Source organism: Phoenix dactylifera, chromosome 12 (genome assembly GCF_009389715.1).
Source record: "Phoenix dactylifera cultivar Barhee BC4 chromosome 12, palm_55x_up_171113_PBpolish2nd_filt_p, whole genome shotgun sequence".
NCBI lineage: Eukaryota > Viridiplantae > Streptophyta > Magnoliopsida > Arecales > Arecaceae > Phoenix > Phoenix dactylifera.
Genome location: NC_052403.1, coordinates 4,527,199 through 4,544,154, shown reverse-complemented (window position 1 = coordinate 4,544,154; position 16,956 = coordinate 4,527,199). Strand labels below are relative to the sequence as shown.

Below are 16,956 nucleotides of genomic sequence, written 5' to 3'. Positions count from 1 at the left end.
GGAAAGTAACTTTCCCATGTTCCTCATGGGAAAGACTTTCCCATGAAATGTGGGAATCATATTCCCATGGGAATACAACTTTCCCATCTCTCTCCTTTGAAAACTCCAACCAAACAAGAGGCATTTCATTACTTTCCCATTGACCACACTTTCCCCCCTCCCTTTCCTGCGAACCAAACGAGCCCAAAGAGAGGAAAGATGTTGAGCGTATGAGTCTGAGTCATGTTATTGTTGATTATATTATATTAAATAATTGCTCACAATATATTTTATCAATATTATATTATAGTATATTATTATTTATCCTGATAAACAACATTTACTTACCATTCAACACTTATTAGTTACATTATTAGCATTTATTGTTACTTAAATATTGAGAAAATAACCAATAATAAAATAACATTTAAGAATGTAATAATAAAATAATGATATTTTATTCAATAGAGCATGATTATTATTCTTATTTAGTATAATAAATAACATTATTCAAATATTAACAAAAAATACAATAAAATTAAAAAAATATTACCCATTCAATGTATACTAGAAGTGATTTTTTCCATCCAACTAGAAAGTACAATTCACCAACCCTCACCAATCACAACAATTTCATAATACACTTTTGAAAGTGCTATTTCAAAAAACTATCCGAAAGTCATTCTCGCTCCACTTGCGTAACGAACCGCACCCTAAATATCAGAATGGATGCCCCATGCCCTATGTACCGCACCAATCCTACGGCTATGCAGAATAGAGAGCTGATGGAAATGGAGAAGCATTTGGTTTTGACATCCTATGAAAATAGATAAGCAAAATTGTAGTAAAATATAGCAGAGATACCTTGGGTAAACCTCAGTCACTTCTTTTCCTTGTGGGGAAGATCATGGTGGTGGAACCATGTACCAAAAGGCATACAGAACCTTGCATTGTTACAACTAGAAAAATGAACTGAACTGGCATGCTCTCACAGAAACTTCAAATGAATGTAGGGCATCTAGTTGGAAGATTATAAATGTAATACCCAGCTAACGTGCATACTTCGATCAAGCCAACAATGAGCATTTAATGAAAAAATAATCAGACTGCTCAAGTCATTTCCCTCAAAGTCAACCTGCAGGAACTAATCAACCACTTCAGCCTTATAGTTCTTGGAAATTCTAATTGCCTTTGAAAACAAGGCTACAGACCCTATTTGAAGCCCGAAGATAAGTTTTTCCCCCAATTATATCTGGAGCCCACAAATCCGAAACATCCACAGCCAGGATAAGTAATATATGAAACTTCAAGTTACAGAAGTAGAAATCTGTCCTAAGACCTAAAACAGAGACTCCTTTCCCCAGTGTTAAACAGTATCAGCACCATTACAGATCCGGAACCCAGCGTCTTTTGGTAATTTGGCTCCTCATTTGTAGAAATCAAAATCTGTGTCTGGTTTCTTTACATTGGTCCGGTAGCCTTTCTCAAAGTCCTTGGGAAGAATCACATAACGGTTCTTGCGAACAGCATGCATACCTGCCTCCTGGCAGATGGCAGCAATCTGCAAAACCACTCATGAAAGATGGACACTTTAGTCAAGCTGCACTCCATATAGAACAGTTCTAGTTATAAATGATGCAACAGAACAAGGATACTCAAAACTAAAGTCCAAAATAAATTCCAATGGTCAAACTTCACTATGTTAGAAAAGCTTGTGCAGATGGAACATGAAATGGAGTGCATCAGTTATTGGAGTACCATGGTTATAAACTTGAGAGATGTCAGTATAAGTTGGATTAGCATTGCTTGAAAAGTGAGACAAGCGCCATGTCTCACTTGAAGACCAACTATACCACTAGAATAGCAGTTCAAGACCAGACAAATGAACCACAGAGATCAAAAGAAGAGTGCCTTTTAAAAGCCACATTGGCTGAAACACAGAATGATTTTTTCAAGTGAACATGCATTACACACGATGGCCAAAGGTTGAACAAAGCTGATGATTGGGAAGGTTACAAACATATAACTACAAAAAGCATGCATAGAAGAATGTGCTAAGCTAAGCTCATGCACAGCATGTGCATTTGTTGAGGAGGGGCAAATGCTTAGAAGCTAAGTGCTGAGTGGGAATTACTTTATTTACATCAAACCATAATTTCATGATTCCTACTAAATGACTCATGAGTACCAGAGGCCAACTAGATAAAGGGAACCAATGTCCACCTAAATGGATAACAGCAACCAGATCGTGAGTAATAAATGCCCTAACCCCTCCCACTGACCCCTGAATGAAACCCTTCTCTCTCTCTCTCTCTCTCTCTCTCTCTCTCTCTCTCTCTCCCCCCCCCCCCCAAAAAAAAAAAAAACAAGAGAACGGGGAGATAGAAACATAACTTTTGCACAACGGACATGTTACAGGCCACACTACATGAGAGAAACAACTCAAGATTTGTTATCTGGTGTACAGAAAAGTGCTGGAAATGATTATGAACTCAATTGCATTATGCTAAATAGGCAAGAAAACAAATGATTAGGAAGGAAATGTTAGTAAGGAAGTTTCATAACCATTGCAATAAGTAAGGTTTTAAATTTCAGTCAAAACAAAGCCAAAGCCAACTCACAGTTCCAGGTTCCAGTCAGTTTCAGCCAAAATTGAGTGATTTCAATATGGTTTGGTGGTTTCAGCCAAATTGAAACTAGCCATGGATGCCTCAGAGTTTCATTTTGGCTTTTATTATCACATTGGGATTACTTCTTTACTTATTTAATTACACAGGTTATATATTGTTAATTTTTCATAATTTTCCTTTGTTTCTTGAGTAAAAAGATGCAATAGATGGTGAACATAGTCCTTGATAGGTCAAGGCCTCCAAAAAGATAACACAAACAACTAAACAGAATATCATTATTCATAGCAGTTGCATCTTTTTAATATAAAATTAATACGAAACTCTACAAGTATTTAATTAAATGATCACTTAACAATAAAAATATGAAATAGAAGACCCAAATTTAACATATTTGTGAAATTTACTAAAGACTGATGAAAAAAATTGAATGGGCACTAAAAAGATTCAGAATTGCTAAATGTAATGAAACATCCAACAATGGTAGTTCAGGTAAATAATATATATATCCAAGTAATAACAATATACAGTATGAGTTTTACTTGTATGCAATACTAGCAGGCTAAAATTGTCGAAACCACGTAAACAAAGAAACTATGTATCACAAAACACTCTAAAATGTTGTGTGATAACTTTTCTGGATTTCTTTTATTTTTCTCCGATTTCTTCAGATGTTCTGAATTTTTCATTTTTTATGACCAAAACTCACCTTGGAAAGAAACTGCCAAATCCGAAACTCCACAAGCCTGGCAGAAACTAAAATCTTTTCATACATTGATAATAAGGGCCAAAAGTTATGTCCCATTACCATGTCTAAAGCACATCAGTTATTTGAAAACACAGCTCATGTGGTTGAAGTAAAAATAACAGCCTAACAGTTGCATCATTGAGGCCATTAGACAATCAATGAGTTCTCAATTTAAAAGTGATTGATCTCAGCTTCCTCTGAATCATGAAGCTTACCTAATAGTACGAAAAATAAATGGAAAAGAATTTCACAGATAAATGTACGAAGAAACATAAAGCACTGACCTCCGCAGCACTAATTTTATCTGGTCGAGAAACATAGTCTTCCAAGTCAACCTCATCACCGAGATTCATTTTAGCAGTGCAGACCTGAACAAAGATGAATAACAAAGCACAAGATGCATTTGATCAGGGAAAAAATAGTGTAGAAAAAATAACAGCAAACAATATCATTATGTCTACTTAACTATCGGTATAGGCCTATAGCATTAGTAAAACAATTTAAAATATAACAAGTGATATAGTAATACATGGTTAATTTTTTCTCATACGGGATGTCATCTTCTCAAGTTTGCTGTTGTCTACAATATATTAAATTTCAAATTATTTTCTAAACAAAATTTCTAATATTATTTTTTGGTAAGATCTAATGTTTTTAACTGAACTATAATTTTAAGCAAGGTATCCGAAATAGACGACCAAGGGGCCAAGTACGTAGGGTCGAGATTAAAAGAACCTTCAAACTGGCTCTTTGATCCTCGACAAACCAAAGTGAACAGACCGTCCTCCTCCCTTGGTACAGCTATAGCTGCCCTAACCCTTAGCCCATTGACTTGGCTGTTTGAAAGCCACACTAACAAGTGGAGGAGGGGGTTCAAAAGCAACTATGGCTCATGCAATAGACAAAGTAATTTTGACGCAAAGATAAAGGAAATCCCATGAACAGTTACAAATTGGGAATATCAGGAAAATGAAAGAAAAAGGGCTTCTTTAAGCAGTTAGGTTAGGTGTGAAAGACCTGTATGGAAGGTCTGTGCAGTGGATGTTGGGGGGGGTACCATCTCGGTTCAAGTGAATGCATCTGAGTTAGCAAGCAGCTTTAGTTGCTTACTCGAGAAACAGGTGCAAAAAATGGTGCACAAAATATGGAGTCACATAAAATAACTGTAGCACTTAGGTGTGCAGATGCTCTCTCTCTCTCTCTCTCTCTCTCTCTCTCTCTCTCTTTGTGTGCGTGCTTGCATGTTTGGAGAAAAAGGGAGGTAGACTCCACCCAAGACTTCATTAACACAATGACAATATGGTACAAGTTGAGCTCGAGAATAGAGGTGTGAGAAACTAGGAGGTAAGAAGAAACTTCACCATGAAATGTTAAAAATCATAGTTTCTTTTGCAAGATCATTAACGATACTTAAGATATCTAATAGCATGCCTTACTTTTATGAACGAGGACTTCCCACAATGTGACAAAATCACCTCTATCAGATACTTAAGATTACTAGTTAAAGCACACATGCTTATGCACATGGAACTAACACCTAGTAGAAGAAAAATTAATTTTATAATTCAAGATGTTGCGATAAATTTAGTTTATTAGATTCAACAATTTGGATAGGTATAGTTTCATATCAAGACATTCGGCTATCAGAATCTAGGTCATAACTGAAAAAAAAGGTCAATTCAAATTCAAATCCAAATAACTTTGACTGGATTGGATCATTTTTGAGTAAATTTTAGTTTAGAAGGATCCTGTCCACTTGCTTACCTTGACTGGATGGCTAGATTTTCCACAAAAAAATATTTTAGACTTTTATAAGAAAGGATATTACTGTTGGGAGTAAAATACTATAAAGAATATTGCAAAAGAAAATTCATATTTTTATAGGGGGTATTTTGGAAGAGGGATATTTTAAGAATATGAATGAGAAGCATGAGATAAACGAATCAACGAGTGAACAAATAAAGTTTGTAAAACGAAAGGGTAAACAATTTTTCTTTTTTAAAATAAAATTTATTTTCCTTCCTGGAGTAAGCTCCAAGACATTCTCTTATCTAAGAGCCCATACGTACTTTAATGAAATGTGGTCTTGATTGTTGGAGTTTCAAGTCCACTGTTTTCATGCTCAGATGCTGTAGCCAATTCTTCCCTTTAAAACATTCTAAGCATAGCCCTTTGGCTTGCATTGCCAAAGTTTTCGTTCCCATATCTTTCTTTTGGCATGCCAAAAGTATCATAAAAGTTGTCATATATCCTCCAGCAAACAAAATATTGTCATATATCAATGTTTACAATATGTCATAAAACTATATAATATATTATCATAGTTTCTAGCTAGGATATTGCAAATATTTACAAAGGAACGCAAGAACATATATTCAGCTCTGTTGTATGATTGAACTCAAAGAATAAATAAATCAAACTCAAAGAATTAATGAATTAGACATGTAATAAACATTTAACTTTTATCACGTTAAGTGATCTGTATGTATGAAAAAAAGGAAAATGTGTAAAGAAAAACATTTTGTTGAGTTAATCTAATAATTTTTGATAGGGCTGCGCCCAACTCTCTTCCTCTAAAAAATATTTTGCTTAGTCAAATGAGGTCAGTAATTGTTGTGTAAGCTTGGACAAGTGTTAGCAAAAATGATGTCTAATTTGAGCTTATAATTAAGCCAACCAATGACTGTGCAACTTATAATGAGTTTGATTATAACACCATGTGATATATAATTTTTATTTGGCTCATGCTTTGCGGAAGCTAAATGTATGTAGGTTATGAGATCTCATGAATCATTAAAATTATCTCCCAAAGGAAAAAAAGGGCTTGGAAATCTCGTCTTTTTTGGCTGCATGCACCAGATACCGGACTCCTATATGGACTCTACTAATGAGCTAAGATCTTTATCTGTGGAAGCAAGATTACTAATAGGAAGAGAGGCTGGAGTTAGAAGCAACGGCCATGAATTAACCAGTAATAGAATCTAAAATATCATGTGAGACTTAGAACCTGCTTGTTATATAAAGGGACCTGGCTGGAGATAATTAGAAGAAATCCCATCAGCTGAGAAGTTCAAGTGGTGATAAACTCAAGAATATTATTTTTTAAAAAATATATATTTTAATAATAATACCTTAATTATCATAGGGATATTTTGAGAGGGTATTTTGGGGGAGGGCTATTTTGAGAATAGCAAAGTTTTCACATGGAACATTGGCACACTTATATAGTTTTTAAGATAGAAGTATAGAAAAGCTAACATATCAAAATAATCAATGCCCTTCCTTATCATGAAAGGTGTGACTTACAAAGCTGTGTATGGACTGTTATCCATATTTCCTGTTCTATTATCACAATGGAGAACCTAGATCCTTTATTTCCAATACATATGCTGCTCATTATATTGAACCAGTGAATTTTAACATCAACCAAGCTTAGAATACACAAATTTTGAGAAGTTCTGGATTGCTTTTTGCAAAACTTACTTGAAAAACTAGCCTCTTTTGCCGTCTGTCAGGCAAAGGAAATTCAATTTTCCGATCAAGTCTACCTGGGCGCAAAAGAGCAGGATCTAAGGTGTCTGCTCGATTAGTTGCCATTATAACCTTTACGTTCACTGTTTGATCAAAGCCATCCATCTGCAAAATCAATCATGACAGAAACCTTGCATCATTAAGGCATGAAGCTGAAGATGGATACAATGCATGCAAGCAAATTCGTACATGCTGGTGATAACCGTGCAAGTTGCTAATCAATAAAAAATGTTACACAGTGCAGGGTTTTCCATTTAAACCATGATATGGATTCAATGAGAGCAATCCAAAAGACTAAGCACATCTCAAACTACACTCGCTACCTAAGTTCCTTGGTCGATCCAAGCTTCCCACCATAAGAGAGTCACTATATGGTCTTTGGATACAAAGATGGTGCATAGAACAATATAAGAGTTAGAAAATGTAAGATCTATTTGATGATTATCTATGATCTATCCAAAACAGGCTAATTTGAAACAGGTGGTCCAAGAGAGAAGATCGCATCACAAACAGTAGTAGCAAGCAGCAAGCAGAAAACAGCAAAACTAAATACAGGAGTTTTTCATAAAATTAACTTGAATAGCATGGCAGTTTAGTTGAACTTGTTGGAGTTCTCTTTAATTTCTGTCACCTTTCGCTCTTTCAAACAAGTGGATAGGCATTAATTCATCAAAAAGAGAAAGGAAGGACAATTGTTTGAGAAAGCAGTGCCTCTGATATCTTTGTTCTACTTAGTTCTACCTGATTCAAGAGTTCCATGAGGATACGCTGCACTTCCCTGTCAGCCCCAGTTTGAGCATCAAAACGTGCTGTAGCAATAGCATCAACCTCATCAATAAATATGATTGCAGGGGCATTCTCTTTGGCAAGTCGGAAAACATCCCGAACCATCCGTGGACCCTGAATGCAATGAAAAAAGGTATAAAATTCGAGGTCTAACAGAGAAATAGAAGAATAGAAATGACAAAACTACTAAACAAATTTATACTCTATTTCATGAAGTTGAGCATGATCGGCAATCTTGTTAAGAAAAATTAGCACATCTAAGAAGCACAAGTGGTAGAAAATTGTTACTGCATGTACCCTTAAAACCTTTTTTCTTGTAAGGAACAGATAAAAGCAATGGCTACCCCTTATCAGTTGAAAAAAAAAGAAAAGAAAAATTAAGCATCAAGTCCTCATCACCTCGACACATTTAAAAATTATATACACTGTTCTGTTAAGGAAATAAAAGATAACCAAACAGACTATCATTTTTAAAATATAGAAATTTGATTAAATACCAATTTCTAGGTGACATGAACATTTCATAGAAAAGGAAAGCATGTAATGCATTCAGATTTGCTAAAAAACCATACCTCACCCAAATACTTCTGAACAAATTCTGACCCAACAACTCTAATAAAAGCAGCAGTTGTATGATTAGCAACAGCCTTGGCAAGCATGGTTTTACCAGTACCAGGAGGGCCATAGAGAAGAACGCCTCTTGGAGGATCTATACCAATCTGTTTGTATAACTCATGATGTGTCAGAGGTAACTCAACAGCTTCACGAATTTCCTGCTTCTGAATATCGCAACCCCCAATATCCTGAGAATACAAAAGAAAGTATAAGACAGAAAATCATTACAATTTTTACAGTTAACCAGAAACTGCCAGCTGATATCAAAAGAATAAAGAATGCCAATGTTTAAGAAAAAAACAAAAAATTAAAAGATGGTTAATCAATTACTGACTGAAGTGACAAACTACATTTTCATTTTTCTACATTTTGAACATGTTGGAAAAATCATCAATAGATGTTTCATGTCTTTAGTTGAAGTGATACAAAAAAAAGAGCTAAAGAGAGGAAAGGCCAAAGATGTATAACAATTTCCACCATGCCAAGTTGACACGAACACCAAAGAGTGACAACAAACGGACAGGGAACAAAATATACAAAACAATAACAAAATGAAAAGTGAAGAGAGAATGGTATTTCCCTAAGTTCTAGCCACGTGGTTCTGAGAGCTCCACCATTAAGAGATAACAGAGGAGACCTAAGAAAGCAGAGAAGCACAGAAACATGTGCCCAGTTCAATTGTTTTCATCAGTCATGATCTGCTTTCTATAACATGATTGCTACTTTTTAACCGACCAGACCATATAATGCATGTAATCTGTGCAGTCAAGTTGAGTTTCTTCTTCAGTAAGCATTCCTCAACTATGTGGATCAGCAATTCCAGAAGCACCATAGTAACTAAACTGTTGTTTAAACCAATGTAAAGGTTTAGAAGAAAAGAAATGCATACTATATTCAACTCATTTGACTAGTAGCCTAATTCAACATAAAAGCAGTTAAACTCTCATTTATAAGCTATCATACAGCACAATTTTTTTCAAAGGCAACCAACAAACAAATGTCATAGTACCAAAAGTGCTGCAAAAGCTGCAAAATCATATAGCACATTCTAAACCAATACCAAATGCTGCAAGCAAAACTACACACTACATAGAAGTCACTTCAATATTTCATACAACACAATTCTCTCTCTCTCTCTCTCTCTCTCTCTCTCTCTCTCTCTCTCTCTCTCTCTCTCTCTCTGAAGGTAACCAACCAACTTGTATTTTGCCAGAAGGGCTAAAAAAGCTACAAAATATATTGCACATGTACACCTTAAACCACCACTCCCCAAGATGTATTTTACAGTAATAAGTTAACCAAGAACCGGGTGTTTTTTTTCCCTATAACTAATTTCTTTTGGTTGGCATCTCTTTTAAAAGCAAAAATGCAAGCACACATGAAGGCAAGCAAGCATGCAAAGCACACATAAAGGGAGAAGGGGAAAAAAATACTGCATGCATAATGATTGTCTCTACAGAATATGGCTTGGTTTTGCAAATCATAATGTAAATACAATCATCTTTGTAACAAACCCACAGTCATGTAAAGATTATTGACTATATCATACCAAGCAGATTTATAAAAGAGAAGTTGCATCAAGATCTTTTCCTATATGGGTCACAATTCAGTATGTCTACAATATTAACTACATGAAACAATGGGAACTATCTTAGACTATAAATTACAGGGATATTTAAGTAACAGTAAGTCTGGGGCATCACTGCACAACAATCTATTGAACCACAGTTTCGTGATGTTGTGAGCATCATCCAGCCTGTCTGTATTATCTGGTCACCTATTGTTGGTACTTGATTTACATGGCTTTGCAAGTTTCATGCTTTGGCATCAATTTCTAAAACCAAATTCTCTTTAATGATTTTTTTTGTAATAAAAAAAATCAGAATGGACGCCTAAATACAATAAGTAATACTATATCAGACAAGATATCGATGTCTTGCTTCCTACATATCAACTAATATATAGGAATAGCTTAGATCTTTCCAAAATTTCCCCACCTTCCATCTTAGCGGCCATTTACCAAGATAACCAATATCTCACCATCTAAAAACCTTGGACTCCACATCAATTTGCATATATCACTAATAACAAACCCTTTAGCCTCGACAATTTGACATGGTTGACTAATGGTAGAAGTGATCACAGTTTACTTTTTACTATAAATCACCTCCAAAAGAGCACAATTTTACTTTATCATTCCAAGCATATCATAATGATGGGATGAGGTTTCTTAAAAAATCAGAAATCTATTTAGAGCATGTTTGGTACTTTTTCCTGTTTCTTTTTAAAAAAAATAGAAACACGTAATCCAATGCAGAAAAAAATTTTTAGTTACCCTGTTTTTGTTTCTATTTTTTTTCCAAACAACTTTCATTATTTCTAAAAAAAGTGAAAGTGAAAAAATTTCACTTCCACTTTTTTAAAAGTGGGTTTTCACCATTCTCCTCCCAACCCCTCTTCTTCCGCCCAATCTCACCCTCAGCCCCATTGCACCCACCCAACCACACCAGCTTCCGGGCCTCATCGGCCATCTCTTCGCCGGATGCCAAGCTATCCCTCACCCCCGGCCGTATTGCTGGCCCCATGCCCACTTTCTTTCCCTCTACCACTCCTTTGACTACCTCTCCACCCAACATCGAGCTCTCCCTCGTCCTCAACCACGTTGCCGGCCCCATCCCCCCCTCTCCCTCATTGTCGGCCATATCATTGTTAAAATATATATAAAAAAAAGCGAAGTTTCTTTCCCTTTGCCACTCCCTCGACTACCTCTCCGCCCAACGCTCTCCCTCGTCCACAACCACGTTGTCGGCCCCATCACCCTCCCCCTCTCTCTCGTTGTCGGACTACCTCTCCACCCAACGTTGAGCTCTCCCTCGTCCTCAACCACGTTGCCGGCCCCATCCCCCCCTCTCCATCGTTGTCGGCCATATCCTTGTTAAAAAAAAAAAACGAAGTTTCTTTCCCTCTGCCACTCCCTCGACTACCTTTCTGCCCAACATCGAGCTCTCCCTCATCCTCAACCACGTTGCCGGCCCCATCCCCCCCCCCCCTCCCTCGTTGTCAGCCATATCACTGTTATAAAAAAAAAAGGCGAACCAAACATGTTTTATGTGGTCAGAAAACTGCAAAAAAAATACAAATAGAAATCCTATTTCCAGCTTTTTTTAAAAAAAAACGAAAAGCGACAATGATACCAAATGCAGCCTTAAGTTTCCAACTTTCCATGAGATCTGTACTTAGAGAAAGTCAAGTCCCTCATGCATCTTCCAAACTAATTTACAAGAATCATCGACATCCAAGTGTTTTGATGTATATCATTGGAACTGATATGCATCGACTCAAGGACAAATGCCAACAAGGTTATTTCTAGCCGGATATGCAAAACTTTTCGGCCCAAATCTAAGCCCAATTATCTCTAAATCTGAAATTTTAACCATCTGACCAACACTAGGAACCTTAAAGGACTTGTCATCCAATCTGACTTTATTGAACATATCTGTGACTATTATAAGGAAGTTATTGAATAAGTACAGAATGATCATTGGATAGATGAAAGTGATAGTGTTAAAATTAAACAGAGAGTAAATTTTCCAATCACTTTAGTCTTTACCAACAGTTCACAAAATGTGTATGACACAAAATCCATCAATGCTCTGCAATCATTTCAACTTCAAAACAAGACTTTATAATCCAACCTTCAACCCCACCCCATCAATAGTTGACCATTTCATATCCATGACAAATATCTTAGATTTAGCTTCAACTATGTAACAATTATAATAACAACATATCTCACTTTTAAAATGACCCAAATTCTATGTACCCATAACATTTTGTGTAGAATCATAATCTACTGGATCAATGAGATTTGAAAAACCACACATATCCTCGTCAGTCTATTATCTAAAGCAACCAGCAAGGTTGACACTTAATTTATCTAACAAAAATTCAGTTTTCAAATTGCTTAGAAGATCAAATGTGTGGCCATAAGTGACAAGTATAAGATGGCAGCATGAAGAGCCACATGTTTAGACATCTTGTTCTAGCAAAATGTAAAAATGTGGCAACCTAGGAAGTTTTCTTCTCCAATATCTACCCTACCCTTCGTGATGGAAAAATAGCGACAGCCTAGCAAGAGGTAGAGGACTTCAATCCTGAAATCCAGGATAATCGAAATAATAAATTATGTGTCTTTCTACAAACCTTTCAAATGGAAAACAGCATAATTACCACAAACTACGCATCTTCTCAGTAACCATCCTGTAACTTTTAGCTATATCCAGCAACATATCTGAAATCCCCGGATTCCAAAAACGAAAAAGTTAAAAAGATACACTTTTCTTTCTTGAAAACCCTAACTTCAACTCCAAGGAAACCCAAAAACTGAATTGAAAATATTCAAATGAACTAAATACATTACTGAGGCGGAATAATTTCCAAACCTTATCTTATTCCCGCATGCATCTATCAAACAACTATAAGAAACGAGTTTAAATCATGTTTTAAATCCCAAATCCACCCCAAAATTCCATGTTAATCAATCGAAATCACGCAAAAAAATCCAAGAAAAATGGCGCACTTTCTTTAATCCCTAAATCCATCTTCAAGAAAACCCAAAATTAAATGTTTAATAACCTAGATGCAAAAGTAAAGAAATCGAAAGCTTGCAGAGTTCTGAATTCTGTCTTATCCGCAATAATCCACCAAGCTAACAAACTTCCATGCCAAGACCCCAATCCCTCATTTTTTACCCTCGAATTTCCAAACCCTCGATGAGATCTTCTCAAGCCCTAATCAATAAGAACAGAGATATGTTCGATCGAAGAATCAATCTTTCTAGGGTTTCGACACTCACGTTGTAGGTGACGTCCGGCTTCTCGGACTGGCTGAGGAGGGAGATGCTAGAGTCGGCCTCGGGCGGGAGCACATCGACAAGGGCGTTGGAGTGGCGGTGGAGGGCGACGGAGGCGGAGGGTTTGAGAAGCTCACGGTTGATGGTGCTCAAGATTCGAACATAGTAGTTGGATCCGGTGGTCGAGCCGACGATGCCGTTGTTCTGATCGACCATCTCCATGAACTGGCCAATTACGAGGGGGACGGACTGGATCCGCTTGACCTCCTCCTGGGCGCGGAGGAGCTCGCGCTTAAGATTCTTCTGCTCGTCCTTGACGTACTCCTCCTGGATGTCGACGAACTCGATCTGGCGCTGGAGGGACTTGAGGCGGCCGTAGAGGTCCTCGTCCTCGTCGACGGAGTTGAAGACGTCGGGGCTCACGGCCGGGAAGCTCGGTGGTGGGCCAGACGGCCGGGGGGAGGCGTTGGCATCCACGACCATGGCGGAGGCCGCCATTGCAGAGAGAAGGTTCTAGTCCCGCGGAGATAAGAAAGAGAGAAAGAGGGGGTTTTAGAATTTAGATAGAGAAAGGAAGAAGGCCGCGGAAAAAGCAGGGCCGGTTTATATAAGGGCATTGAAGGAAAATACATAGGAGATGCGCGCTGGAGCCTGGAGGAGTCCATAGTACTCTCTGCGGATGCCCGCGGTCCAGTCAAATACGGAGTTGCGCACGGGCTCATCCGAACCGGTGGCAGATGTGGGTGTGTACTGCAGAGTTCCTGCAGTCCTTAGAGGCCTCAGCACGGAGATTTGGAGGTTGAGAGGAAAAGAGGAAAACTCGTGCAGCCTACTTAGCAATTATTGTTGGCCAGATAGGAATGTTCGTGTCTTTAAGAAAAACGGTGGCGGTTCAGAGTGCTATTGCATGCGGTGGAGTTTTCACACATCAATGAGGTATCACTGCTTAGGTTAGCTAGAGATATCTGCAGCCTCCATTCCGCTCTAGCAACGTCTAGAATAGTGCTTATCTCTTGGGTGCCACCACTTCCTAATTTTCTTAAGGTGAACTTTAATGGCAGCATTGCTGAGAATGGAAAAGATGAAGATGTGGGGGTTCGTCGTCCGGGACTATGGTGCCAGATTAGTGGCGACTGGAGGCTAGGAGATATTTGACTTATCGGTGGTGTGCGCCAAGCTTCAAGCTGCCTGGAAAGGTGTCTCCTTTGCGAGGCGGATACTGGGCGTAGAACGCATTTTTCTTGAGAGAGACTCGACCATAGTGATTGAGTGGATCCGAAATTAGGATGGCTCGAGCGAGGATCATCCACTGCTCTAATTCAGTTGGCCGCATTCATACTTGCCGAGTGTGAAAATATATAGAAGTCCTTGGGCGAACCTTTATTATTTACAGGTGCCTAGGTTACAAGTTTTATAGGAAGTTTACCTGCAGACACGAAAAAGAAAGGATGAATGACTTTTAATGGCATCGGCCCTGACAGGAAGTTAATTACATTCAGGTCCCTTTGTTCAATATTCCTGTAAGACTGCAAAGTTGCAGGATCTGCAAAAAAGTTGGAGGAAACTCTTCCATAAGACCATTTGGGGAACTTCAATTATATAAAGATAACTAAACTCTGGATTGCATCAAGACAGCATTGATTTGTCGGATATACGTAAGAAAAGATTATTTGCAGATTTTTTGAAGTGAACCCTGGATTGTAGATTGACCCATAGTGACAAACCATATCATGCCAGATTGCAGAAAAATTCAAAACTAATTTCTATATTAAAAATCATCAGTGTTTATAGCATTTTTGTGATTCCACTTTATATCCGTCATCAACGGTAATAGATCTTTCATCACAGCAAGTCTGGAAATAATTAGCATGATCCCACATTCTTTGGGCATATTGGAGATTTACCTTGCATTCTTGGTTTTACCATTATATTAGGTCAAGCCATCACGTTCTTGGTGCTAATTTGTTTAAATTTCCTTGCTCTTTTCAAAAAATCTATATATCCATAAGTAAATTAGGGGTCCAACTATGCATGCTAGAAAGAGGTTTTGATATCACAAAAAACTAACAATTAATAGAGGTTGGGCTAAAAGAGTGCCAAGAAAAGAAGCTAAAAAAAATGATAAGTTATGTATCATTCCACCAATTTCCTATCTTCACTATATGAAAAAATTGAAAGATAAATTAATTAAGCCTCTGAGGTTGCTTGAGTAATGCTAGAAGGCTCTCATTATGTGGGTGCAAAAAATTATCTTGCCATGTGGTAGCAAGAACTCTTGTAAATTATAGGATTTATTGTCAAATACAAGATATTCGTTGATCATGGAGTTGCTAAAACAACAGTCATAGGCCCGATAAACTTTTTGTGTACGCATAATAGATGCCCTGAAGTATTTTCCAAATTTTTCATTTCTCATCTAGTCAAAGTTAACCTCCAAGAAAATAGCTCACTCCCTTAATGATAGAGTGAAGCAACTTCTATTGTTAGGTCACGACAAAATCTGCCTTTCATTAAGAAAAGTTATTAAAATTTAAGCAACATTCTAAATTTAATAAGACTATAATGACACTTAAACAAATATAGGATGAGATCATCACTGTATCGATATATTAATTTAGTAGTGTGACATGAAAAAAATCATCAATGAAAATTTCGTATGAAATGTTATAGAGCCTAAGAATATCACGTGGCAAAATGCCCTTCCAATTAGCTCTCTTTAAAGTAATTTATTGCCCGAGCATTGAAGGATCCATTGCTTATATTTATTAATGTTTGCACAATGCCAATATCAATAAAGAAAAGTAAAATATCAAAAATGATGCTTATGACACCTTAGCATGGACATAGAGCGAAAATACTTGTAAGCGATATTCAACAATTGCTATCTTGATGTAAACAAAGAAGTCATGCAAGTTGAAAAGCCTAACATGAGTTTCAAAGCCACCCACCAGAAAATTAAAAACCAACCAAGCAAATAAAATAAATTAAAGTAGTTATAAGCTTCAAATATTTTATGAAGACCAAATTTTCATATTTGAATATAGTGACTCAAAATCTTTTCTAGTATCATTATAGGAGTTTTAAAAAAATAAAAAATTACTCATAGGTCCCACTATATTTCAAATATAATACAAAGATCCAAATCTAACATCTATATGTTGACTCGAGAATCATTCTAGGGAGGACCATATGACATATAGCAAATGAAAATCTCAATTCTGTAGTTATGTACCATAACTTAGAAACTATTATGGGCCATGATATGAATCATGAAAAATAAGAATTCTCATAGGTTCTGCTACATTCAAATTTTTTACATGGGCCCCAATCTCATATTTCCTTATATTGACCAAGGAACCTTTTTGCATATTATGAAATATAAGAAATAAAAAATAGAGTAAATTATAAATATTGTTTTTGCACATTTCGGTGGGGTCATGTGAAACACAGAAAATAAAACTCTCATAAATCCCACTATATTACAAATATTATATGAAGGTCCAATATTATATTTCAATATAGTGATTGATAAACTATTTTGGGGTCATTATATGAAATGTGAAATAAAAATTTACTCATTAGTTCTAATGTATTTCAAAAATTAAGCAAAGGCCAAAATCTCATATACCATATAGTGGGCCTGGAAACGTTCTAAGAACACTATTGAAAATAAGCATAGCAGAAATTACAATAAGGCCCAAACTTCGTGTATATTTGTAGTGCCGGTCGCTACAAAATGCGGAAAACGAAAATTTATTCATTGATCCCACTGTACTTCAAAAAATTATACCAAGGTGCAAATCCCAAGTCATTATATG

At 36.7% G+C, this 16,956-nt stretch overlaps 1 protein-coding gene across 1 annotated transcript; it reads right to left on the bottom strand.

The window, feature by feature from the left end:
- Positions 1-1,041: 1,041 nt before the first annotated feature.
- On the bottom strand, positions 1,042-13,716 carry LOC103705967 (26S proteasome regulatory subunit 6B homolog). Its single transcript, XM_008789889.3, has 6 exons — positions 13,142-13,716; positions 8,244-8,474; positions 7,627-7,785; positions 6,838-6,990; positions 3,639-3,722; positions 1,042-1,540 (listed from the first exon to the last, which is right to left on the bottom strand). Exons 1-6 carry the CDS (start codon positions 13,634-13,636, stop codon positions 1,406-1,408), a joined length of 1,257 nt encoding a protein of 418 aa, XP_008788111.1. The 5' UTR covers positions 13,637-13,716; the 3' UTR covers positions 1,042-1,405.
- Between the last annotated feature and the right edge of the window lie 3,240 nt (positions 13,717-16,956).

What these genes read in the sequence shown, in the direction of transcription:
- LOC103705967 (XM_008789889.3), bottom strand. Translation starts at nt 13,636, where the DNA reads ATGGCGGCCTCCGCCATGGTCGTGGATGCCAACGCCTCCCCCCGGCCG. An exon ending in TTCAGAAGTATTTGGGTGAG is followed by an intron (nt 7,786 to 8,243) that starts GTATGGTTTTTT and finishes CATTGCATTCAG; the next exon opens with GGTCCACGGATGGTTCGGGA. An exon ending in ATAAAATTAGTGCTGCGGAG is followed by an intron (nt 1,541 to 3,638) that starts GTCAGTGCTTTA and finishes GTGGTTTTGCAG; the next exon opens with ATTGCTGCCATCTGCCAGGA.